General features: G+C 35.5%; 1 protein-coding gene across 3 annotated transcripts in view; it reads left to right on the top strand.

Moving 5' to 3' along the window:
- The window catches only part of PIK3C2G (phosphatidylinositol-4-phosphate 3-kinase catalytic subunit type 2 gamma), a 381818-nt gene that overhangs the window by 259759 nt on the left and 95286 nt on the right, over positions 1-26773 (top strand). For all 3 annotated transcript variants that reach the window (XM_074403237.1, XM_074403236.1, XM_039461721.2), the window contains exons 25-26: positions 15282-15438; positions 23526-23635. In XM_074403237.1, coding sequence (XP_074259338.1) covers positions 15282-15438; positions 23526-23635 — 267 coding nt within the window. The remainder of the gene's footprint in view (positions 1-15281; positions 15439-23525; positions 23636-26773) is intronic.

The raw sequence follows: 26773 nt of genomic DNA, 5'->3' as shown, positions 1-26773 counted from the left end.
TTTGATTGGTGAACTCTGGGCTTCCTGTACCTGAACACTGTCATAGATTTGGAAATTTTCAGACATTATATCCTTAAATATGCTTCATAGTCCTTTTTCTCTCTTCTCTTATATGGGAACTATTATTATGTGGAGGTTAGTTTGCTTGATGCTGTTAATTCCCATAGAGCTTTTTCACTTTTTTCTTTTTTCTTTTTGGTTCTCTGATTCAGTAATTTCATATATATGGTCATGAAGCTCACTGACTTTCATGTGAACAAGTCTGCTGTTTGCTTTCTGATGAGTTTTTCCATTCAGTTATTGTGATTTTTTTCTTTCTAGGACTCCTATTTGATTTTTTATTAAACTGTTCCTCTGTCTTTTTCAAATTTTTAATTTTGTTTCTGGATTGTTTTCCAAATTTTATTTATATTTTTTAAAGTTTTTTGTTATTCACTGAATTCCTTGAAGAAGATTATTCCTAATTCTTTATCAGACATTTTAGAGAACTTTAATTTTTCTGTGTCCATTATTGGAGCTTTGTTGATGTTATTTTTCTCTTTTCTTTTCCTTTTTTTTTTTTTGACAATGTCATCTATTCCTAAGTTTTCACAATCTTTGCATATTTTCATTGAGGCTCACACATTTGAGGAGCTGGCCATGTCTTCCAGCTTTTGCAGGTGATCTTTGGTGGTGTAAGATCTTTGGTGCTTAATACTGGAACATAATTACTTGTCTGCTGTTGCTTCTCATTCTGGGGAATATTTATTATAAGTACCAAAACTAAAATACTGCACGTTACCTAACTTGCTGCCCTGCCACTGTTTCTCAGTCTGGGGAGCACTTATAGTGAGCACCAAAACTTAAGCCACAGAAGAACTTAAATACAATATTGATTATTCCTTTGCATGAAGATGGGATGTTTTTCCATCTGTTTGTGTCCTCTCTTATTTTCTTGAGCAGTGGAGAGGTAATGCTCCGTTAGGATTGAGCAAGTTTGGATCCTTTCTTCATAGGCAATCGCTGACCTACAGTTGCCTGTCAACCCTGGAAAGACTTACAAGAGTATCTGGGCTGTGTGGGGGAGCTGGCTAAAGATTGGAGCATGAAATACCCATGAACTGTGTTTTCTACATTATAATACTGTTGCTAGTCTCTCTGGTGTGGCACCTCCGCTGGCCATATGAAGAACGACCCCCACAGTCTGTGTGCTGGTGGCTGTGAGCCCCACTCCCTTTCTTTTTTTCTAAATGAGCCCAGGTGGTACTCCCAGCATCATTTTCGAGATAAGACAGGAGTGAGTCTCCGGCAAAGAGTCCCAGAATAGTAGGAAGACTGAATGTCTGTCTCCAACTCGTATTTGTCTCTGTAGAAACTGCGGGTCCAGGGAAATTATCTGTGGGTGACGTTGTGCTAGCTTGAAGGAGGGGTGACACAATCAAAGAGAACCATTCCTTTTATGGTATAATCATAGCCCTTCTTGATTCTGCCGTCCAATGGATGTCTTAACCTCACTTTCAAGTTTTAGGATATTCAGGGTGGTATTCTTGCCTGTGAATAGTTGCTAATTGAATTTCTGGGTAGGGGGGTAGTGAGGCCACAGACTTCTTTGTCACTTTGTGGATGTCACTTTTCCAGTATGTTATTTTAATGCTGTATTAGTATATGCTAATGATGTGACCTTAAACAAGTGGCTTCTTTGTGCCTCATTTTCTTTTTCTTTTCTTTTCTTCTCCCCACCCCACTAACTAGTGTTCTGCTCTTGTTGCCCAGGCTGGAGGGCAATGTCACAATCTCAGCTCACTGCAACCTCCACCTCCCAGGTGCCTGAGTAGCTGGGATTACAGGTGGCCACCACCACGCCTGGCTAATTTTTTTGTATTTTTAGTAGAGACAGCGTTTCACCATGTTGGCCAGGCTGGTCTCAAACTTTTGGCCTCAGGTGATCCACCTGCCTTGGCTTCCCAAAGTGCTAGGATTATAGGCGTGAGCCACTGCACCCAGCCTGTGCCTCAGTTTTCTTGTTTATAAAACAGATTTTTTTGAAGATTCAATGAATTGATATCAGCAAAATTCTTTAAAGAGTGTCCAGCACTAAGTGAGGGCTTTATAAAACTTTGTAGCAATTAATATAATGTAAGTATTCCAAATGAAATGAAAAGAAATTAGTTATATCTCTGGGTAATAATTTTTTCTTTTATTTAAAATTATCTAAGGTTTTTTTTGTTTTTTGTTTTGTTTTGTTTTTTGCTATTTTTAAAAGTATCTGTATATTGGGCTGGGCATGGTGCTCACACCTGTAATCCCAGCACTTTTGGAGGCCAAGGTACGTGGATCACCTGAGTTTAGAAGTTTGAGACCAGTCTAGCCAACATGATGAAACCCCGTCTCTACTGAAAATATGAAAAGTTAGCTGAGCATAGGGGTGGGCCCCTGTAATCCCAACTACTTGGGAGGCTGAGGCAGGAGAATTGCTTGAACCCAGTATGCAAAGGTTGCAGTGAGCCAAGATCACACCAATACACTCCAACCTGGGCAACAAGAGTAAAACCCCACCTCAAAAAGAAAAAAAAAAAAAGGTCTGTATATTGAAGTTCATAAATTGAACTATTAGTCCTTTAAGTTCTCTGAGTTTGAGGCTTGTTGACTGACAGACTGGATCACACTTTTTGTCAGGTTTAGATTGGGAGGTATTTTATCAAGTGATCCCTAATTAAATACAACTTCAGACACAAGCAGAAGTATGCTGGACCTGGCCCATACTGTCTTGCAAGAGCCTACTGTGTATACTTCTCAATTCTATATTCAATCACATCACATTAATAGCCTAACATCAGCCATAATGGGAGTATTTACACCACATAAAATTGGCAAATGCCACAAATCAGAGCTCTTTTCCTAAAGAAACATAGTAAGCCAGCTGTTAAGTATTCATCACTGCATAACAGGACATAAATCCACTTAAAAGAGATAGAAAATGATTCCAGTACTCAGCAAAATAAAAATTAATTTTTTCTATTGAATATTTACACCCAGATGACCAGATGATTGAAATATCATTTATCATTCTTATCACAACGTTGTTTAAACCCTTTATAATTTTTATCCCAATAGATAATAAATTACCCACTATAATCTCAACATTTTCATCCCAATAATTTTCATAAAAATTCCCTGTATCTATAACCATTTTGATATTATTTTCAAAAATTAACTACCACTGATTTTTCAAAAAATTAATTTCTGAGTATCACAATATTTATATTCTAAATATTACCAGTTTAAAACTAACTTTTAACAAAAAAACTCCCTTAACAAATTAAAGGATTGTGTCTTACTACAAGAATTCTCATTCAGTAGTAAAATATTCATAGTAATCCAAATGTTAGATAGGTGATAATAATCTCCAGCATGCTTTAATTACTACCTTAGTTTTCTTTGAAATTAGATAATTTTCATTGGTCTGTTATTCATGATTGCCTACTCAGAAACATTGCGGTTTCTTTTTACTGTCAGCGGGCCTTTGAAGCATCTGAATTTTCTAGTAGGAAAACATACTTTCCAAAATCTCTTCAACTGTGAGTGTTTTAAGGATATCTTTGTAGCCTAAGCATGAAGCATAGAGCAGAGGTTCAATTTCAGTTGATTGAAAGATCATTTCAAAAATGTCATCACATTTACTTTCCTTGACCTGAGACCCTGAGAGAGTACGATTTTGAGAGAGTACAATTTTCCTAAATATAGATTTATTAAGAACCTGTTGTATTCAGTAACCCTAACTGGAAATTTACCAAAGCTTTTTTTGTTTGTTTGGTTTTTTGTTTTGATACGTTTTTGTCTTGTTTTGTTTTCTAACCTAATGGTTACCCTTCTTGTGATAGTCTGAGGATGAAGTCTTCTGCCAGTCACAAAGCCAATCCTAGGCAAACTACGCCTAACATTTAAATAGTGCTTTGGATATCACAAAGCACTCTCACTTACACACAGACCATTTCAATAAACAAATTTTGTTTTGTCAATCTCATCTTCTCCATCTTCTAACTATCACTTCTCCCTCTTTGACTTCACCTCTTCATTCTACTGTTTCATTGCCTGATTTCTTTTGAATAGCTCCCTTATGTCAACCCCCGATTATAAGTAAAAACTTTCTCTGATAAGAAAAATAAATTTTCTTCAGTGAGAGACTTTGTAGGTTTTCAGATGAAACAAGTAAAGGATGATTGAGAAGGGAAAAATGTTTGTGAGAGAGATGAAGTAAAAGTGCAAAAGAAGAATGCACTTACATGGTGTAAGGATTCTGCCATCTCACACTCAGTAAGCCAATGCCCCACTGTGAACAAAGCAAGCATAAGACGAAAGGCACGAAAGCTGATTCCTCAGCTGGTCTAAGGTACAATGTGCTTGCCAATATAAGGATCTCATAGCTTTGACTCTAAATTTAGTTTTAGACTAATTTGTAAAAGAGTAGAAATGTCTTTTCTAAACATGAGCTTAGTATAAGAACTTTATCTGGTGTCCAACTAAAGAAATAGTGCCCTGCTATTTAGTTGCTGGGGAAACAACTATGGGGTTAAATTTAGTAAGAGATCATATGTGCGTTCATTGCCTCATACATAAATTTTGATATTGCACATGGTAACTTTATGGGTGATTTAAATGTTTTTAGCAGGTAACTTAGGCTGTTTTTGATTTTCACCTTCAACCTGATTTTAGAACCTAACCTGTGTTTAAAATGTGACACCACAAATTCAGTTTTCACCCAAGAGTTATAGCATTGTTAATGTTTTCCTCATATCCAGACTAGACTACTTCTGTTTCAAGTATACACTGAAATTCCATGCAAAACTGTGCTCTTTTCCCTAAATTCAACTGTGCATTCCATAGCTGTGCTGTTTTCTTTAAATTCCATAGCTGTGCTCTTTCCCTAAATTCAACCTCAAAGGAAAAAAATGGAGAGTTGAAGGATCTGATCAGTCTCTTCTTGTCCTCATGAAATCCTGATCTACTATGAATTCAGACACAAAATATTATACTTAGGAAAGGAGACCTGATTATTTTTGAAGAAGTAGTTGTTTTAACCACACTTATCAAATAAGAGAGATGATGTATTTGAGCCTGAGAGGAACCAAGGTTAATATCTAAAGTTATTAATCTATTGATAATCAGGGACTTCCAGGGATCTAACTTAGGATATGCATTGCATTTACAAGAGACTGAACCAGGAAAAAAAAATTGTTTTACACTTAAAAGACTCATTGGTGAGGCCGATCTTAGTTAATAATTGCAGAGAGCTTAGAGATCTCACAGGGTTTTAAATGTTCTTTCTATAGTAGCACATCCACTCTCATGTTCTCATTATATTGCACATGTGAGGTTTTCTGTATTGCTTAATTATCTAAGGTTCTATCCTATCCAATGGAGATTCCAAAGTTGCCTTCTCAATTAACTCATGGATATTAGACAAGAGACTTGTGTTCTTTCTGTTGAACAGCAAAATGTGCTCTCTGAAATGTAGGTCATTTGTGATATCAGGAACAGTGTAAGCTTAAACGTTCCCCAATGTGCTTTGTAGTCATTATTTCTATTCCTGTTGACTATTATGGGAGTCTACAACTTCTAGAAATCTTTAAACCATATATATTAATGTTATTATATGTTTCCTAAAAATAAAAATATATGAAATTCAAAGAATTAATACAAGTAATGTTAATAATAAAAACAAAATATACCTTATTACTAAGTCCCACATTTTAGTTTAGGGTACAAATACATTATTCAAACACTTAACTCTTTCATTTTGGGATATAAGTTTGTATGCTTTTATTTACTGACTTTATCAGTTGCTCAAATAGAATACTGGATAAACAACTATAAAAGGAAAAAAATATATGTTCACAGAGTCCAGCAGACTAATTCTACTATTATGAGTTATTAACAGATTTCTATCATTTTATTCCACTTTCCATATCTCCATATACACTGCCTCCATCACGAGTATCATACCTGCAGCTCTTCTCAAATTGCTGTGGATTTGGTGCAGTTTGTCTCTGGACTGGCACAAAGCAAGTACCCTATAGTGTGGTCCTGCATCATCAAGTGAAGAAGATCAGATTCTAAAGGAAATAATCAAAAATACCTTTTAAAGTTTCGTATGTACTTGCAATGCATTACCTTCATTGATTCTTACAAAAACTCTTTGAGGTAGATACTGTTATTTTCTCTATTTCACAGATGAAGGACTAAGACAGAGAGGAGTCTTGGTTGTTCAAATTTGTCCAAAGTCGTAGGTAATTAGTAGGTGGTAGAATCTTTGGAAGATGCCATGATATTCCCATTTCTCAATAATCCCAACATAGTCTATGCTTTCTTCAGCATTAGGATAGATCACTATTTCTTTGGTTAGCACCAGATGACATAATTATCTTGCATGTATGACCTTGATGTTTATTAAATTCATATCCTTGAAACTGCAATCAAATGTCCTGAAAGATGATTGTACTGCAAGAGGCATGAGAAAACTAAATCTAAGTGTGAAAATATTAGGATCACTTTCTCATCATTGGGCATTTTCTCTTTGAGTGAAAAGGCAGGCAGAATTCCTTACTCTCTTTTATATTTTTCTTACTTCAAAGAAAAAAAAAACTAATAGATACAGTTTAGCTCATCTAAGTTAAACATTTATGAAATTTTACTCTAATTTCAGAGCCTACCAGAGTCTATTGTATTGAGATTAGCATGTCCAAAGATCACTCTAAACTGTTGGGAAGAACCCAGGTGGTATTATCTAGACTGCATAATTCACATTTGAGGAAATTGCCTCTGTGAATTATTTTGTCTTTAAATAGCATATATGTAACACTTGAAAATCAAAAATCATCTATGTTTTTAGTATGTCTCTGTTTTTTTTAAGGACAATTCAATAAATAAAAGGCTGATGCCGGGCGTGGTGGCTCAAGCCTGTAATCCCAGCACTTTGGGAGGCTGAGGCGGGTGGATCACGAGGTCGAGAGATCGAGACCATCCTGGTCAACATGGTGAAACCCCGTCTCTACTAAAAATACAAAAAATTAGCTGGGCATGGTGGCACGTGCCTGTAATCCCAGCTACTCAGGAGGCTGAAGCAGGAGAATTGCCTGAACCCAGAAGGCGGAGGTTGCGGTGAGCCGAGATCGCGCCATTGCACTCCAGCCTGGGTAATAAGAGCAAAACTCCGTCTCAAAAAAAAAAAAAAAGCTGATAATTTTAAGGATACAGCTCCTCAGCTATTTCAGAGTTCATTCATTACAATTAGCATCCTTGTCCATTTCTTTAATATTATGTTTCGAAATATGGCCATTTCCACTGTGAGGGCTGGTGCTATTGAAAATATTTCAAGAGGAAGTACAGTATAAATAAGATTTTAAAGAAAGGATTGAACTTAAATATGTGGGAAAGATGGGGGAGAGACAACCGATTGCAGAACATTTTATGAATAGAAATGTGGAGCAGATGATAACCAAGTGCTGTAACCCACCCATCTGCTCTCTCTGTGTTATACCCTGCAGCCCAGGGCTCTAAGAGAGTGTCACACAACAGAACAAACATTTGTCACCAGTTTCAAATGGGGCGCCCTCACGGCCCAGCAATGGTACATTTCTGTAGCCATCCCTCTATTTCACTCTCCATAACAATTGGCACCCTAACCTCTCAAGGATAAACCTCAGATTACTCCTACCAACTCCCTACTTTAAACAGATAACCATACCTACTTTCTTGAGAAAATAAAATCATCAGAACAGAGTCTACTTTTCTACCCAGTAAAAGTCTCACACACTCTTCCTTTCTTTTATAATAGAAGATCTGTTTTTCCTTTCTGAAGTCAGTCCTTCCATCTGAGCTTTGAAGCCATTCCCCTCCCACCTTCTGATGAACATTATACTATCAATAATTCATTTTTTTGCATGTTTATTGTCTCCCTCTCAAATAATATTTTAAATAAGCTTGTCTCTCCAAATTTAAATAACCTTGCCTCAAAATCCCTAGGCTTCATGCCATTTTGCTCGCCTTCACATGTTTTCTAGAGGAGTTGTCTGTAAACTCTTGATCTCCATTCCTTACCTCTTGTTCAATCCGTAACCACTTGATTTGGCTTTATTCTTCATTACTTGATAAGATAAACAATAACCTAATATGGCTTGGCTCTGTCTCCCCGCCCAAATCTCATGTTGAGTTGTAATCTCCAGTGTTGCGGGAGCGACCCGGAAGGAGGCTATTAGATCATGGGGGCAGATTTAACCCTTGCTGTTCTTGTGATAGGCAGTGAATTCCTATGAGATCTGGTTTTTAAAAATGTGTAGCATTTCCCCCTCACCTAACCCACCATGTGAAGATTGTGTCTGCTTCTTTTTCATCTTCCACCATGGTTGTAGTTTCCTGAGCCTCCCCAGCCATGCCTCCTGTACAGCCTGTGGAACTGGGTCAATTAAACCTCTTTTCTCCATAAGTTTCCCAGTCTCGGGTATGTCTATAGCAGTGTGAGAATGGAATAATACACCTTCAGAATACGGGACCTAAAAATATTTATTCATCATTTTATTTGATTTACCTGCAAATTTCAACAATGTTGACTATTCCTTCCTCAAAGTATCCTCTTCACATGCTTCATGTAAAGTATCACCACTCTCTAGTTTCTCTCTCTTTCTTGATATCTAATTCAAAATTATTTCCTTCTATCAAGTTACCAAAAGATTGATTTCCCAAGATTTATCATAATGATTTTCTCATCTCACTCTATGGTTTCCACCAAACTGGTATCATCTATATTATCTATGTCAAGGCTTCTATCTATATCTATATCCAGATAACTCACAATATTTTAAATAATACCTTTTGTTTTGAGATAAGTGAAGATCCACATGCAGTTGTAAGAAATAATACAAAGAGATTCCATAAATCCTTTACTGGTTTCCTCCAATGGTAATCTTACAGAATTACAGTACGATTTTCACAACCAGGATATTGATATTAATACATTCAAAATACAGAACAATTTCAACCTCTTGGAATTGTTTAGGATTCTTTGGGTTGCCCTTTTGTAGTCACACTCACTTTCCTCTCACCTTCTTCCCCACTCCATTCTTATCCCCTGACAACCACTAGTCTGTTCTTCATTCCTATATTTTTGTCATTTCAAGTGTGTTATATAAATAGAATCCTGAAGTATGTAATGTTTGTTGATTGGCTTTTTTTCATAGAATAATTCTCTGAGGATTCGTCCAAGCTGTTGTGTTTTCAAAGTTATGTTATTTTATTATTCTGTGATATGTATGTGCCACATATTGTTTAACCAAACAGCTGATTGAAGGACATCTCAGTGGTTCCCATTTTATGGCTATTAAGAATTAAGCTACTGCATACAATTCATGTGCAAGTCTCTGTGACATATACTTTTCTACACAAAAGTATAATTGCTGGGTTGTATGGTAGTTGCGTATTGTTGTTTTTAAGAAACTGCCAAGTAACTTTCCAGAGTGACTGTACCACTTTACATTTTCACCAGCAATATGTAAGTAATCCAGTTCCTCTACATTTTGCCAGAGTTTGGTACTGTTATTATTTTTTATCTGGCCATTTTGATAGGTATGTAGTGATGTCTCATTGTGGGTTTAAATTGCATTTTCCTAGTGGTTAATAATGTTGAACATCTTTTTATATGTTTGTTTACCATCTGCAAGTCATCTTCTATGAAATGTCTCTTCATGTCTTTTGCTCATTTTCTAATTATGTTGTTTGATTTTTATTGTTAAATTTTGAGAATTTTAAAAATACACGCCCCAGATACTGGCACTTTGCTGGCTATGTGGTTGACAAATATTACCTCCTAGTTTGTAGCTTGTCTTTTCATCTACTTATTATTTTTCACAAATTTTAAAGTTCTTGGCATAGCCCTAAATATCAAAGAGTTTCTCCTATTTTTTCAAAAAGTTTTATAACTTTACATTTTACATTTAAGTCTGTGATCCATTGTAAGTTAAATTTTATATTAGGTATTAGGTTTGGGTCAAGGTTTATGCTTTTACATATGAATGTCTAATTATCCCAGTATCATCTGTTCAAAAGGCTAACCTGTCTTCACTGAATTGCTTTTATAAGTTTGTAAAAAAATCAGTTGGGCATGTCTTTGTGTGGGTCTGTTTCTGTATTATTTATTCTGTTCGATTAGCCTGTGTGCATTTTGCCACCAATACCATTTTCTTACTCAGCTTTCTCTGACAGTACCCTAGCGGGGTATTCAAGTGTCACATCATAGTCTGGTTGGAGTGGGAGTCTTGGCTGCCGGCCTTGCCCTTGGCTGGTGTAGGGGAGAAGTGGTGTCACAATGTCTTCCCTGATATTTAATTGCAATAGAGTGGTTACAGTCTAAAAGTGTGCTTTTTTTTTTTTTTTTTTTTTTTCAGCTGCCCCTTTAAAGCAGGCTTTTCTTTGGGACTTTTTGGATTGCCTACTTTAGCAGCAAGTATTTCATGTCTAGAATATATGAGGCAAAAAAAGAAAACCCAGAAAACTCACCTCCATGTTGTTTCTTGAGTCCTGACATCCCTAGGTAGTCTATCTTCTTTATGCATGTCAGAGTCACCTTATGTTTGCTTTGTATATAATTTTCAGAGTTCTTAATATACTCTTTGGGAAGAACAAGGAAAAATATACCTACTTCATCTTCCTGGAATCAGAAGTTTCACTCACAAAATTTTACTTCTGACCTAAATCTTTTCTCCATGGTCCTCATTTTCATCTGTATTTGTGTGTCTCAAAGGCACCTCAACTATAACTTAAGCTCAAAGCTGAACCATCTCTGAATGTTGCACTGCAGTCTTCCTGCCACACAAGGAAAAAAGTTAAGATTCTTCTTGGTACCTCTTCTCCCTCCCATTCTAACCATCATGAAATCCTATTGATTTTTTTCTTTGAAATATGCTTTAAGCCTTCTCACTTCTCTGTTATCTGTATGCCACAACCCTAATCTAAGCTATTATCATATCTAACCAGAATCTTTTGCAAAAGTCTCTGGTCTGATCTGTTCACATATACCCTCCCTGTTCCAAACTCTTCTCTGTATTACAACTGAAGTAATCTTTTCAAAATATGATTGTTGTTATTTAGTAAATTGATATTGCTTTTAGAACACCGATTTTTAAAAATCTTTCACCTCACCTACAAGCCTTGCACAAATGTATTATAGAAGCTCAATAACTGTTTGTTGATAAATAACTATAGTGTATTTCTCCCTGACTAGATTCAATTCGCCTAATAGAAATATATCCTAAAACTCTATGTATCTTCAGTTCAGTGGTAATGATAATCCTGGTATTGTAATGACTGTACAGGGAGATTATAGATATAGTATGGCTAAAAGGAAAACATGTGAAAGTAGTAAATTGTGCTATTTCTTTTTTTTTCTTTTCTTTCTTTCTTTTTTTTTTTTTTTTTTTTTTTTTGAGACAGTGCCTTGCCCTGTCTGTCAGACTGGGGTGCAGTGGTGCAATCTTGGCTTACTGCAACCTCCCCTTCCCAGGTTCAAGCAATTCTTGTGCCTCAGTCTCCCGAGTAGCTTGGATTACAGGTGTGCATCACTGAGCCCAGCTAACTTTTGTATTTTTTGTAGAGATAGAGTTTCACCATGTTGGCTTAGAATGGCCTCGAGCTCTTGGCCTCAGTCTCCCAAAGTCCTGGGATTACAGGCATGATCCACTGTGCCCAGCCTCTGCTATTGCCTATATCAAGTGAATTTATTTGTCTGGTTGATAATGATTATCTGCAATATAAATGTGCTTACATTTCTAAGTATATATACATTTTTAAACTACCAACTCATTTCTAATCCTTATTGGAAATCTGTAAAATAGTCACTCTCTGCATTTTAAAAAATAATAACTTCAAGGAAAAAATGGTCATAAGTTAATGAAAATATTAACTTTGACAACAAAATGACAGAACCATTGCAAATATGTTTGTATTGTGGCCCTCCCAAATAAATGTTAAATTAATACAAGTCCTTCACTATATAAGCTATGTTTATTTATTGTTGCATTCATTGCATATGATAGAATAACATCAAAATATTGTTTCCAATGTTAAGACTATATAAAAGGAAGGCAGAATACTTCCTCTGCCATTGAAAATTATGCAGGTCATTTGGACTAAAAAGAACAAAAATAATTCTGATTCTGACAAGGGTTGGGTTAACTGGAAAGGACTTGTAAGAAAAGACTTTTGGTCCTGATCTCTAAATCAGTTTTTGAACATCAGGTGAGAAAGAGAAAACAACAACAACAACAAAAATGACCAGTAGTTACAATATGAGTAAAAGGTACAAAGCAAGAACAGGTTGGATTTTGGTAAGTAAAGACAAAACTACTAATCTAGAATTAAAAAAAAAAAAAAAGAATAGTCACAACAAGAAATTTCTATCACTTATTTCTATAGCTATAAATAAGAGATTTTCAATATGTAATTCAAAATGTAATCCCAGAATAGACTATGAGAGATAAAATAGTTAAGAATCTTCCCTTTTGTCACAACCAATTTATACCTTAGATTTATAAGTAATGATTAAATTTCAGAAATAAACTTCAATACATTAATTTTATAATGTAGGAATAGCTTTACATTTCAGTGGATTGATAAATTACATTCCAACTGAAATTTTTATGTCTTACAGGAATAGATAAGATTTTGTTTCACATGTGTGAGGCAAGTTTAGGGTAATTCTGAGATTTTTAAAAAATTGCTCAGAAGTGAGCCATGAAAATAATCATATAGAAAAAAAAATACAGTATTATATTTTGTTGGATCCACTAAACATTTAGACTATGATAATGTTTAAACACAACTGAAATTTGTTTCTTCAATATTACTTTATATTTTAATTTGTATATGTTTCTTTTGTGTATTTAACTTTCTGTTATGCTGTTTCTGCATCTAATTTCTAATAATGGTGACCATGGACAAAAGAAATGTGTTATCTCATAAACTTGAGCATAATTACAGAAATCTTCCAAGAGAAATCAAGTTGATACATCATAATTCTCCTAATGAAAAGAGAAAAGCATATTTCTCATATAATAATAAAAAGTTTCAGGAAGTTGTAAAAATTAAGACTCTTCCAAAATTATTTCCAAAATTGTATTCAGTTTGGTAAACATAGCATAGAGAGTAAGGTAGAAAAACTATTAGAAAACTATTGCATATAAATTTAAGATTTGTTCTGATTATGAAAATCTATGATATTGCTAAAACTCTACTAAAATGTTGGCAATAGTGATAAGTGAGTGAGCGATATATTAAAAATGCTATCAAATTCAATGATCCACTTATGGATTTATGCAGCAAGAGAGGTTACATGGAGTAACACAGAGTAAATTAAACCTTGAAATAATAATGAGATTTTACTGATAGATTTTTGAAGAGACAAGAAAATTTAGTGACAACAAGATTTAGCTCTAATAACACTTGGCTGTTTGCAGACAATACTATTTAAAAATTGGTGAGTGCTTATTACATGCTAGGCTGTGTTCTAAGTACTTGCACATGCAATGACCCATTTGATTCTCTCAACAATGCCAAGAGTCGAGTACTCTGAACTCCATTTTACAAAGAAGGAGATTACAGCATGAAGAGAATAAGTCACCCAGGATATTAGGACTACCATAGTAAATGGTGGAACCATGATTTGAAACCTGGTCAGCAAGGCCCACAGTCTGTGCCTTTGCACAAAGCCTCTCTCTAATGTGAGCAGTTCACAAGTGTGCCACCATCCCTATGTGTCAGGGATTTTTGTACATGTACATTTCCTAAGTTAATCCTCACAGCAATTCTAAGAGTTAGGTGTTTTAGAGATGAAGAAATCGAGACATAGCAGGTCCAGAATTAGAACCTATGCTGTGTCTCATGTTTTCAACATCTCTTCTCCCAGCTTAGCCAAAGTAAAGAACTTGTAAATAATTCATAGAATATAGGTTGGATAATTCAATGAAGGCAAAATAGGAAAGGATTTTAAACAAAAATTTTAAAATTTAGACATGATGCTTTAGACATAGTCATCAGTGTATATATGTGCTCAATACATTTTGTTGAAGAAATGAATGAATATAAACAGAAGTGAAGGTACTGGTATTCCAGGCTTTCCTCCAGACATGGTAGCATGGATTACAAAATAAAATTTCTAAATAAAATAACCACAGCCAAAAAGCTAGGGTGTTTATTTTCTTTTAGACATTTCGCCTGCAATTAGAGTCCACTGTCCCAGACCTGCCACAAATTGCCAAAGTTGAAGCTTTCTGATATAAATATTCATACTACTGAAAGTTCTCATTAACTGACAGATTAGTGAAAATTTTCACTCCATTGTATTTTTACTAAAATAGCTAAGCATGATGAGAAAAAGAAAACAACTATGTTACATTATTTACAAAAATAAGAGTCTTCCCCAATAATCCATGACTTTTAAAATTGCTACTTGATCTAACCTTTTGCCAGATTGGTGTTAAATTGGCCTAAGATACCAAAACTCTGTGTTCTTATTCACTGAGTGATAATTCCTCAAAGAGGGATGTTTCCAATCCTCCCTCTGCTCTTCTCTGTTAGAAGTGCTAATGCTTCATCTCAGGGCTATCCATATCTTAAATGACATGAGAAAAAAACTGAAAAAGGTGGGGGAAATGGGACCGTCTTCTCTCTGGTCTTTTGTATTTTTATTTTTCCATCCTTAGACTACAGTGGTCAGTATTACTTATGTAATAACATGGTCTACTCATATTCTTCCTTTCTGATCAGTATGTTTACTGGGTCTAGTGTGAAATAACATATTTTTACCCTTCACTAAGCATATGCCACTGAATTGGTAACGTCTTCTTTTTTCTTAGCTTTTGCCAGAAATTTTTTTCCTAAGGGTCTTCATATAAGGAAACTTTTTTTCAGAAAATGTACATTTTATAAAGACAATAAATATCACCTACACTATTAATTGGCCTTCATGTTACTTTTAATGAATAATATTCCCCTCTAAATGTAATTTAAACATTTCAGACAATATAGGTTGACATTGTAAAATATTGTATTCTTTTCTCTCTATTGCATCCCAGTTATTCAAATCCTACAATTAGTAAGTTTCTTAAGCTGTCTCACAATGAAGGAAGTTTATCTATTACAGTAGAGAAAAACATAACAAGAAAATTCAAATGAAAATAAATTGTTACAACTGCCTGATCTAACCTGACAAACCATTTCTCTTCCTTCGAATGATTGCTACTGTTTTTGGTTTATAGGGACCGAGCTCCTTTTATTTTTACTTCAGAGATGGAATACTTTATTACAGAGGGTGGGAAAAACCCACAGCATTTTCAAGATTTTGTGGAACTTTGCTGTCATGCTTATAATATTATCAGAAAGCACAGCCAACTGCTCTTGAATCTGCTAGAAATGGTAAGTCCACTGGGGGGAAAAAAAAACAAAAATAATAAGCTTCATTTATGTCTCTGCTTCAGTATTCTATTTTTGCTAATGGCTTGGAGTTCCCCAAGGAGCTATTCAAAACAGAAATGAATAAGCTAACTAAGAGTACCATTGTACAGCTTACAAACATATTTCTTAATAATTTAATATGTTAGTTCAGAGTTATTGTCTCAAACATTCCTATTCGTAACAATATGGATGCATTTAGGGGTTATTCCACTATATTTTGACTAATGTTCAAGGACAGTAATTTTAAAAATAATGCCTTCACTCGTATTGGGCATTAGGATCTTTCAAAAATGCCTTGTAATAATGTAGACAATCTAAATGTAGACCAGGCAAGAATTTTCCCTGGCTCTCCATTCCAAACTCCACCTTTGATCACTTGCCTATTTCCCACATTAAGAAACTGAGGGTCAAAAGTGGAAAATGAGTTGCTAGCAACTCAACTTTCAGTGGTGTGCATTAGGTAAACTGAGTCATGGTCCTACACACTCTCTTGTGACCAACAGGGGAAATTTTAAGGTTTTATTCCATTGCCCGATTTAAAGAGATGGAGGCCAGATATGCACCATGAAGGAAGAAAAATCTGGTAGAAATATCTTCTAGGAGAGGGATATAGTGATTGCTCTAGGCACATACATACACACTAGTGATTACAGCAAACTATACATGGGAAACATACATTTGGTCTATCAGCATGGGATTTGGAGTCTATGAAAAATAACTAATTCAGAGCTTCCAGATGACAATAATTCTACCAGATGTTAAGGGCACAAACTTGGTAGGCAGACCTTTCTGGGTTTCAATCCCAGTTTGGCATTTTACTGGCTGCATTCTTCAGGACATGTTACTTAACCCCCAAAGACTGTTTCCTTATCTATTAAATGAAGATAACATCTACCTTGTAGAGTTAATGAATAAATCACCTAATAGTGAATTGTTTGCATGGCCCAGGCACTGTGCTAGGTGCTTTGTGTGTATTAATTCATTTAAATTTCATAACCCTAACAGGCCATTAATATAAAGCACTAAGCACAGTACTTGCCATTTAGTAGACTTCAATTCATTTATATTATTATACTAGATCCTTGTTAATTTATAAGAACACTGTTTAATGTAATATCCTCTAGTCACGATTTGCTTATATTTAAATTCATATTTATTAAACACAACTTAAAATTCCACTCTTCAATTTCACTGGTCACATTTCAATTGCTCAGTACCCATGTTTGGCTTAGTGATACCATATTGGTCAGCACAGATAGGAAACTTCCATCACCACAGAAAAGTTCCATTGGTTAGTACAGAACAAATGTTGACTTTGTTGAAAAGCAGATGTGATTTGGATTCTTGTTTTAACGTTCAAACAATATATTCACCTTACTTCTCTCCACTTTGCCTTGAAAGATAAGTATGTCTAAAAATATTATAAACATGTCCTTTATATGCCAAGATACTGGTTTCTTCTTGTGTGAAGTGGATATATAAAGTTCTACCCATCTCCAAAATCTTCAAGTTGGCTTTTCAGTAACAGCCAAGGATTCTTATTGGTAGATCTACCTTCTGTCTCTCAGTTCTGTTGCAAATATGAGATGACTTACAGTTTATAATGTGTCTGTACCATACACACACACACACACACACACACACACACACACACACACACACACACACAAAAACCTACAAGGACTACTAGGTCTGTGATTTTGACCTCATTTATATAATAAATATCCAGGTAGTATCAAGTCTCCTTCTCCTTGGACTCCAGCAGGCTCTAGCTTATGAATTCATGAGCTCTTGAGTGTTTACTACAGGCCAGAAACTGCAAAGGATACATTAACATATGAGACCCAGAGTGTTAAAATTTTTAATTTAATGAGGAAGATAAATGCTATTTACATAAGAGATCAAGGTGTCCAGCATTTCTAAATGCCTACAATGCTATAAATAACTACATATGATGAGTAGTACCAAATTGCTTTAATCTTCTCCAGATATTTCAAAAATAAACTCCAAACAGAAAAGCACAAATATAAGTTATGCTCTTTCTCAGGTAACACTAAAATTATGCTGATGAAAACTGAGCATGTTAAAATAATATGAAAGAACAACACATTGAAAAAAAAGTAGATTCAGAAAGCTATCAGTAGGCTTTTTTTCTCTTGTTTAATAAACTTTTCTACATATCTTAACAATGGATTCCGCATAAGAGTTATGATCTATTAAACAATTACCGAGGAGTATATATAGTGATATTTATTTAAAAGAAGCTATATGGTATTTTAATCATAAGTATTGAAATGATTTCTCATTAATGAGTTGTTGAAAATTTCTGGAATATACTATATCCAAAAAAATTTCTGTGCTCTAATTATTCAGCTCTTTTAGGCTAAGGAAGAAAATTTGGCAGTGAAAGGCACTAATTCAGAGTAAACATATAATCTTAGATTTAGGTTCTCACAAAATTGCAATAGAGATCAGAAGCAATGTGGGCCAATTAAGCTAATGAATAAATACATGTAAATTAGCAGTGTGTTATTACCTCAGTTTCTGGTCATTTACCTCTCAACTCTCTTCTCAGTTGTATATCCTATGGGACTCTATAGATTATCAAAGCATGTAGTGAAGGATTTAGGACCACACTTTCTTTGGTGTAGCTTCTTATAAAATAAAAACAAGTTTAAATGTATGAAATAATATTTTCTACTTATGTATATAATCTATTTGTTAATTCTGTCTCAACCTGACTCTTTTATGTCAAATTCTTTAAAAAGAATCCATTCTACTTACCATGACCCAGTTACAACTTGAGAAACACTTGACATGGGTCATAAATTTTATCTTGGGCAAATGGTCAGTCCCTGAGATCGTGGGGCACAAGCATTTGGTGGGTCCACTACTGAGTTAATGGCTCATCCTTGGTAGAGAGCACCACGTTTCCAGACATCCATACTGCTTTTTATTTACTCCTGGGAAAAGCAGGGAAAAAAGCAATCTATGAAATTCCCATCTTGCTTAAAAGTAACATCTGTAGGAGACCCAAGAGTGTTGCTGGCTGAGTTCACAAAAATAAAAGCCTGTGTTTCATCAGCTTTTCTCTCATTAAAAAATCAATATCAGCTATTATGGAAGGCTCCCAGAGAACACAGAGACCATTTGCCCACTTTAAAATGTTTATCACACCCATTATTATATCAGATATTTCCCATCAGAAATCTTCCTAATTTCTCTATGTGATGGGAAGAGTGGCTGCTTCTCCAAGCATAGCTATTCAAATAGATTAGGACTTAGTAGGAAGAAAACAGAAGTAAAGACTTCAGAAATGTTCCTGACCTTTGGAAAGGAACATATCTGTTCATTACCTGGATCTGTTCACTTCCTGTTCTAGTCTTCCTTTCCCTTTGCTATTGCCCCAATTAAAGTTAATACCCAGGCAATCTAGAGTAGGAGGCACCTGAACAATGTGGCTAGGGGTCAGAGAAGAGACATAGCTAAGTGCACCCAGCTAAGAGGCCATTCTTACTTGATTTACAGAGTCAACACTCAAAGTCTCCTCTCCAAGGAATAGAACACATTAATAAGGGCAAACCTGGCACATGTTACCTTTAGTTAGATATGGTAGGAAGAGAACTATTATAGGTTCACCTGCTTTGAAGCAGTCTGTGTTTGGCAGTTAGTGTGTGTATGTGTGTGTTATGTGTGTGGGTGTTGGCAAGGGAACGAGTAAATGTAAGATCCACTTTCCAGAGAAATGTTTGATAAGAGTTCTAACCAAGCAGGTGTGAATTCAGGGTATCCAGAGAAATTGGAATCCAATTCAGACCCTACAAAAGAAGCCTGTCTTTAGAGGATGGATGGTTATGCTCAGAAAAGCAGACACTCTTCCCCAAGTGGTTCTTCATACAGAACTAGTAAGATAAAAGCTAATCTAGATTCTAGTGGCTATCGGGAATGTGTCTTCCTATTGTCGATTTTGTTAAGTTTAGTAGTCAGCATTGAATTTGCTAATTGTAGGTTTTCATTGCCTAATAGCATGAAATATTTTTTTCCTCTCTTATTTTAAACTTTATTTTAGTTTCAGGGGTACATGTGAAGGTTTATTACATAAACTTTTGTCACAAGGATTTGTTGTATAGATTATTTCATCACCTAGATGTTAAGCCCAGTACCCACTAGTTATCTTTTCTGCTCCTCACCCTCCATCCACCCTCCCCCCTCAAGTAGGCCCTAGTGCCTGTTGTTTCTTTGTGTTCATGAGTTCTCACCATTTAGCTCCCACTTATAAGTGAGAACATGCTTGTATATGCTCTGTTTCTGCATTAGTTTGCCAGGAATAATAGCCTCCAACTCCATCCATATTCCAGCGAAAGACATGATCTCATTTTTTTGTAAGGCTTCATAGTATTCTATGGTATATATGTGCCACATTTTCTTTATCCACTCTGTCATTGATGGACATTTAGGTTGATTCCATGTCTTTGCTATTGTAAATAGTGCTGCAGTGAACATTCATATGCATGTGTCTTTACGGTAGAATGATATACCCAGCAGTGAGATTGCTGTGTCTAGTAGTTCTGCTTTTAGCTCTTTGAGGCATCACCACACTGCTTTTCACAATGATTGAACTAATTTATACTCCAACCAACAGTGTGTAAGTGTTCCCTTTCTCAGCAACCTCGCCAGCATCTGTTATTTTCTGACTTTTTAGTAATAGCCATTCTGACTTGTGTGAGATGGTATCTCATTGTGGTTTTGATTTGCATTTCTCTAGTGATCAGTGATATTGAACTTTTTTTCATATGCTTGTTGGCCACATGTATCTTCTTTTGCAAAGTGTCTGTTCATGTCCTTTGCCCACTTTTTAATGGGGTTTTTTGTTTTTCAGTTGTAAATTTGTTTAAGTTTCTTAGAGATGCTGGATATTAGACCTTTGTCAGATGCATAGTTTGCATATATTTTCTCTCGTTCTTTAGGTTGCATGTTTACCCTGTTGATAGTTTCTTTTACTGTGCAGAAGCTCTTAAGTTTAGTTAGATCTCACTTGCCAATTTTTGCGCTCATTGCAATTGCTTTTGGTGTCTTTCTCATGAAATCTTTGCCTATTCCTATGTCTAAGATGGTATTGCCTAGGTTGTCTTTCAGGTTTTTATAGTTTTACATTTTAAATTTAAGTCTTTAATTCATTTTGAGTTGATTTTTGTACATGGTGTAAGGAAGGGGTCCAGCTTCCTTCTCTGCATATGGCTAGCCAGTTATCCCAACACCATTTATTGAATAGAGAGTTCTTTTCCCACTGCTTGTTTTTGTAAGCTTAGTCAAAGATCAGATGGTCATAATTGTGTGGCCTTATTTCTGGGCTACTTTGTTCCAAAGTGCCTATTTTTGTACCAGTACCATGCTCTTTTGGTTACTGTAGCCTGAATCAGGTATTTTTTAATTCATTTATTCATGCATTCATTATTCCAGACATTTATTAAAATCTAGCTATTTACAAAGCACCATGCTGAGCAGTGTGTACAGTTCAACATTAAATACAAACCCAGTTCCTGTTCTGAAAGAACTTAAGATCTAACATGACAAACATACATAAGAACAAAACACAATAAAAGCTGGGAAGCAGTACGTACTGTGAAAGAAGTAGAACCAAGATGTGATTGTACAAAGAAAGTAGTCATTAAATCTCATCAAGAGGATCAGTGATGCTTCAAGGAGGAAGATGTATTTAAGCTGAGCCTTGAAAAAGAATTTTAGTAGACAAAGAAAGAGAGAAAAAGCAATTCCGGCTGAGAGAAAAGTGTATGTGTGGAGGTTTAATGAGCATGGGCATGACATGTAGGAAATGAAGGTTAATCAAGTGTCCCCAGTCTGTGCTACAGATGGAAATCTCTGTAGAAGATGAGGTTGGAGTGATAGGTTACAATGTGATTATAAAAGAACAAAATGAGGATTTTAGACTTTAGTACCTAGACCTTTGAGAATTAGAAGTTTGTATGCTTATAATGAAGAAGTGCCATTATCTAGCTTGGATCTTAGGCAGATAACAGAAGTCATGTAATTAAAGAGAAAGGATTGGAGAACAAGAAAAAAGTTATTCCAGATATCTAGGCAAATGAAGATGAAGGGCTGAATTAGAACAATGATAATAACAATGAAAACGGAGGGTGAATATAAGAGACTACTGAGGAGTGATTTTAATAGAATTAAGTGATTGATCATAGGAACCAGGAAAAAGAGAGAATCAAAGAAGATAAGAGTTTCTTGTTAGTTGAGCAGTGGTGGCAGCATAAATGAAACAGAAAAAAGAAGGAAAAGTTTATGTGAGAAGAGAATTTGCTCTAATTTAGATATCATGAGTTTAAGATGCTAATAGATCATCCAGGAGGAGAGACAGTTGACAACTCTCCAGGAGTCCCTCATCCATCTACTTGGTTTCAATGATCATTTATATGCTAATGACAGCCAAATCTGTATTACAGCATGTGATTTGGGCCACTCGCAGCCCTCTCAATATGTCCAATCTGTCTCCCAGTTTTCTCAATTCTACTTTCTACATTTATTTAAAATCCAATGACTGATCTTCGTTCCTAACCAGTCTCCCAACCTAGCCTCTTACTGGGCCTCATTTTAGTCCATTTACCATGTGTAACGACAATGAGCTTTCAAAACACAAATCTCTTACTCTCATGTTAAAACACTTAAAAGAGCTTTCTCTCTCTCTCTCTCTCTCTCTCTCTTTTTTTTTTTTTTTTTTTTGTACTTTAGGATAGAGTACAAAATCCTTAATGTTGCCAGAATGTCTTATCCTACTTGCTTTTTCTTTTTTAAAAAAAAAAAAAAAAAAAGCTTTCCCTCCCCCTCCCCTACGTGCCTTCTCATCCCTATCTCTTGCTGCTCACCCACGTAATACTCAGTTCCAGAAGGCCAGCCTGGATTTCCTTCTTCAGCCACATTAAGACATCTTGCTTTCCTTTGTACATCTCGCTTTCCTATATATGCTGCTTCCTCAGCCTGGGTGGGGATGGTGGAAAACAAGAATAGTTTTTAAACCATTCTTTTTCTCATTTGAACTTTATCAAGTTAATCACAATTTCACCCATCTTCCAAAACCATATCCTCACTTTACCCTTTGTTTTAAAGATCAACAGTATTATTCTTAACTTATTATAAGAGGGCCTTTTTTCCAGAGCAGTAAATAATTTATCATATTAGTCATAGAGGTATTGATAACAGTGTTCTTTTTTTGCAAAGTTCAAACTTAGTTTAGAAAGTTCTATTATTTTCTCAAAAAAATTGTCTACAATTAAAGAGATAATAATTCCTTCAGTCTACACTGTAATATAAACAAAATATCTTCCTGAAAATTAGCAGAAAAATACCTTATACAATTTATCCTTAATTATTTATTGCCTTAGTAAGTACATTCACCATTTATGTGGGGAAAATTGTATTCTTATAGTGAGAGTCAGGGAGTCATAAAAGAAAACAGGATTAAGAACCATAGTGGCGAGTTTTACACTCTTATGTTTGCACATCATTTGACCTAGACATATCACTTACAGTTTTATGGAGATTAAGGTTTTCTTCTTTACAATGGATATTATTTTATAATTTCTGTGTAATATTTTGTAATGCATAGAGCTCTTTCTCATTTTGGATCTATTTTTAAAATGAGAAAATGAAGACTCAAAGAGGTTAAGGAACTTTTTCAAAATCACATAGATTTTAAATGGTGGGTCCACAAATTCTCACATGGGGATAATATTATCATGCTTACTTTACTGATTTATGATGAGGATAAAACTGAATTATTGATCTACAAAAATTTTGCCAATCACAGTGGTTCTTTTATTGTAAATGTTGTTGTTGTTGTCTCTACTACTTAATAGGAGAGGTTAAAAAGCATGAACTTATATGCATTCATGTGTATACACTGAAAGACATGCCATGCAAACTTGGGTTTAGATGTCTCTGGGTAGAATTAATCAAGTAAGCTTGATTTTATCTGCATTTATTCTGTCTTCTTTTTTGCTTTGTTTGTTCTTGCTATGGATAAGATGCTGTATGCAGGACTGCCTGAGCTAAGTGGAATCCAAGACCTGAAATATGTATATAATAATCTTCGTCCGCAAGACACAGACCTGGAAGCAACAAGTCATTTTACCAAGTAAGATCAGCTATGAATGTGTGTGCATGCGTGCCTGAATGTACACCGACACACGTTCCACATTGGAGATGATTTCAGGTTGACCAGTCATTGGTATGAAGCTGTTGTTTCTAGAATAAGCTTGTGTTCCCTTTTCCAAAGAGCAGAAAGGAAGCAATGTGAATGTCTAGCAGAAGGCCCTAGTCCGAGTTTCTGCAGCATGCCATTGTTTGCTAACCAGCCTCTCCATCTAACAGATTGCTCAGTAAGAGATCATTGAAAAGAGCAAGAGCTGACGTAAATAAATTGGTTGTTCTACTTGAACTATGTCCAGAAAAACAATTTGGAAAGAGAGATTTATGATGAGATATGTACTCACTACTTTCATCTATAAGACAATACAAATATTGGGATATTTGGTCAAAGACCTGTGTGACTCTCTTCTACTTTTAATCTACTTTTTGTTGAACAAGCCTAGCAAAACACTAGTGTATATCAAGGTAAGAGTCTACACAGAATACGATGAATATCAATTAGATCTCAAATCATGATCAAGAGGGCAGTGCATTTTATAAGATCCTTTTGAATTTTTCTTTTTAAATGGATATATAATTCCTGGCAAATTTTATGTGCTCAATAAATGTTAACTAATTATTTTCCTACAAACAGTAGAGAAAAACTACATTCCTTCTTTCTTGTAACCTCTTAATTATGATCTTGAGTCTAACTCTTAATTGTTCTCACATTTTCCACTGGAAATTTATAAACAGAGATTATATTCTTTTAGTGAAATGTATGCTTTAAAGAAAATGATGATTATAATAAAACCTCTTCCAAGTTTTACTTTTTCCCTCCCCATTCCAGAATATACAGCAAAAAATTGCTTCCCATTCCAATGGTGGCAGCGTGGCTTCATGGGGATGTCTTACACACTTAAGGAATTTCACTTGGCTCAGGGATTTCTGTTTCATGAACTTCAATGGGTAGGCTGCCCTTGTTGAAAAGAAGCAATGTGACAGAATCACAAAATAGTACAGCTGGAAGAGCCCTCATAGTTTATTTATTCTGATAGTAGACATTCAAATGAGAAAACTGAGATCCAGATTATTGTCTTGTCCATGATTAGCAGAAGTAGCAAGAAACAGTGCTAGAACTAGGGCCCAGGTCTTCTGGTCCCTCTCCTCTTGGGTTTTTCCATTACTCAATATTGGAAATTATGTGATGTGATTATGGAACTCCAAGAAGAGTTGCTGCAAAAAAAAAATAATAAAAATTAAAAATAAATAAAAACCTACCTTCCTGCTAGAGATTTCTTAGGGAAGTCTAGCAGGTTTGTCTTAGTCTTAAAAAATGCCCTTTAATAGTACAGTGACCTATGAAAGAAGCATTTGTTTACATCTACTCACAAAATTACAAGTAATTGATGTTTGACTGTGGCCTATGACACTAACTTGAAGACTTGGGAAGGTATTTTAGATCCTTTATTTCAAGGATCAGGAACTCTACAGTTATCTCAACTAATGGGGATGGGTGTCTTGCATGAGAAAACGCAGGGAAAACCTGAGGAAGAGCAGAAGGGCAGCTGTCATTGAGCCTGGAAGGGCCTTCAAAATTAAAGGCAGCTTTGGGGGACCACATCAGCAGGAACTTACTCCTTTCCCTCTGGCTGTCTAATCCCAGTACAAAACTCCATCCCATGCAACTGGGTTTGCATAGTACCAAAAATAGCCCCGTCAGGGTATCCCTTTAGGAGAAGCTCTGAGTGGTACTCTTTTCTTTAAAATGGCTGCAGCATGGCAGATACAATGATTGACATGTCAGTGGGACTGGATGGGAAGGCAGAGGAGGAGCATGAAGAGAGCTAGGGAAGGTAGAGAACACAAAGCTGGTAGGCAGGGCGTGTTCGAGATATGTCACTGTTTGGGCAGAACAGTGATAGTGCTGTAGCTTACTGTTAGTTCCTCCTGAAAAAGGAAAAGCCATATATTTATTAGGATGAACAAAATTCTTTCAGGCTCTGACCAAAAGAAAAATGTGAATAGGTTTATTCATCTGCCAGAATTCCATCTCTTCCTATCCCTCTACTTCAGGGGACACACCCAGATCTGTAAAGAGCATGATCTTGGATATGAGTGACCTTGCCTATGGTGACTCATCTCCCCTTCCCATTCAAGACATGAACTAATGTGGGACGTAGATCTGAAGCCAGAGCCTCATGGCAGTGAGCCGGCCCATGTGATCCTGCCTGCATACCTCTGCCAGGCCAATCTTCCCACTTACCAATGTTATGTTCTGTTAATTAAACTTCTTTCTACTACTTCGGGATAAAGAACTTGTTCTTCATTGAAACCTTAAAAGGCATCAAATTATGTAACCTAGGACACATTATTTCTCAGTTCAGTAATTTTCCTTGCTGTGCCATCTCCTGTCTCTTCCGTCCTAAAACTTTATAATCTGATTGTCTTTGTCAGGATTTATCTAACTACCTGCCCCCTCCCTCCATTATTCCACATGAATCCTTTTCTGGGTAGGCCATTCTCTCAATGTACATTCATTCCTGCTTTGTCTGCTTCACTCTCATTGCTAGCGTCACTAGAAATGCTCCAATGGAATCATAAAATTTCTGGACTATAGGAAGAGTCTGATCTAACTTTTAATCCCACCCATCCCTTGATATTCTGGACAGCTAGTACCTCATCCATGAAACCTTCTCTGATCATTCCAGTACTCATTAATCTTTTCTTCCATAATTCTCCAGAACATGCCATCTTTTGTGCTGTCCTTAATTTATTACTGAATTACCTACTGTCTTGTATATCACTTTAATTAATATATTGATTAGTTACATCAATTTCTTCCAAGTAAGCAGGGAAAGTGTCCCCACTTCTAAGAATATCTGAATGTAAAACAAGCCCTATTTAACAGAAAATACAATTTAATCATCAAATATCAAGTATGCAAAAGAGTAACTACAACTTAATGCAGTGCTTCTTGTGTGTCAAGCCCTTTTCTTACAGTGTATTTAATTCTCATAACAATCCTATGAGGTATTAATATCTTTATCTACATTTTTATACTAGTAATTGAGACCCCAGGGAAGTTAAATAATTTACCAGAGAGCATTCTCTATGTTCAAAATCACCTTTTCCATATGTGGCC

This window comes from Saimiri boliviensis, chromosome 7 (assembly GCF_048565385.1).
Source record: "Saimiri boliviensis isolate mSaiBol1 chromosome 7, mSaiBol1.pri, whole genome shotgun sequence".
In the NCBI taxonomy this organism is placed as follows: domain Eukaryota; kingdom Metazoa; phylum Chordata; class Mammalia; order Primates; family Cebidae; genus Saimiri; species Saimiri boliviensis.
The sequence above is the reverse complement of the archived record's forward strand: the minus strand, read 5'-3'. Positions and strand labels throughout refer to the sequence as shown.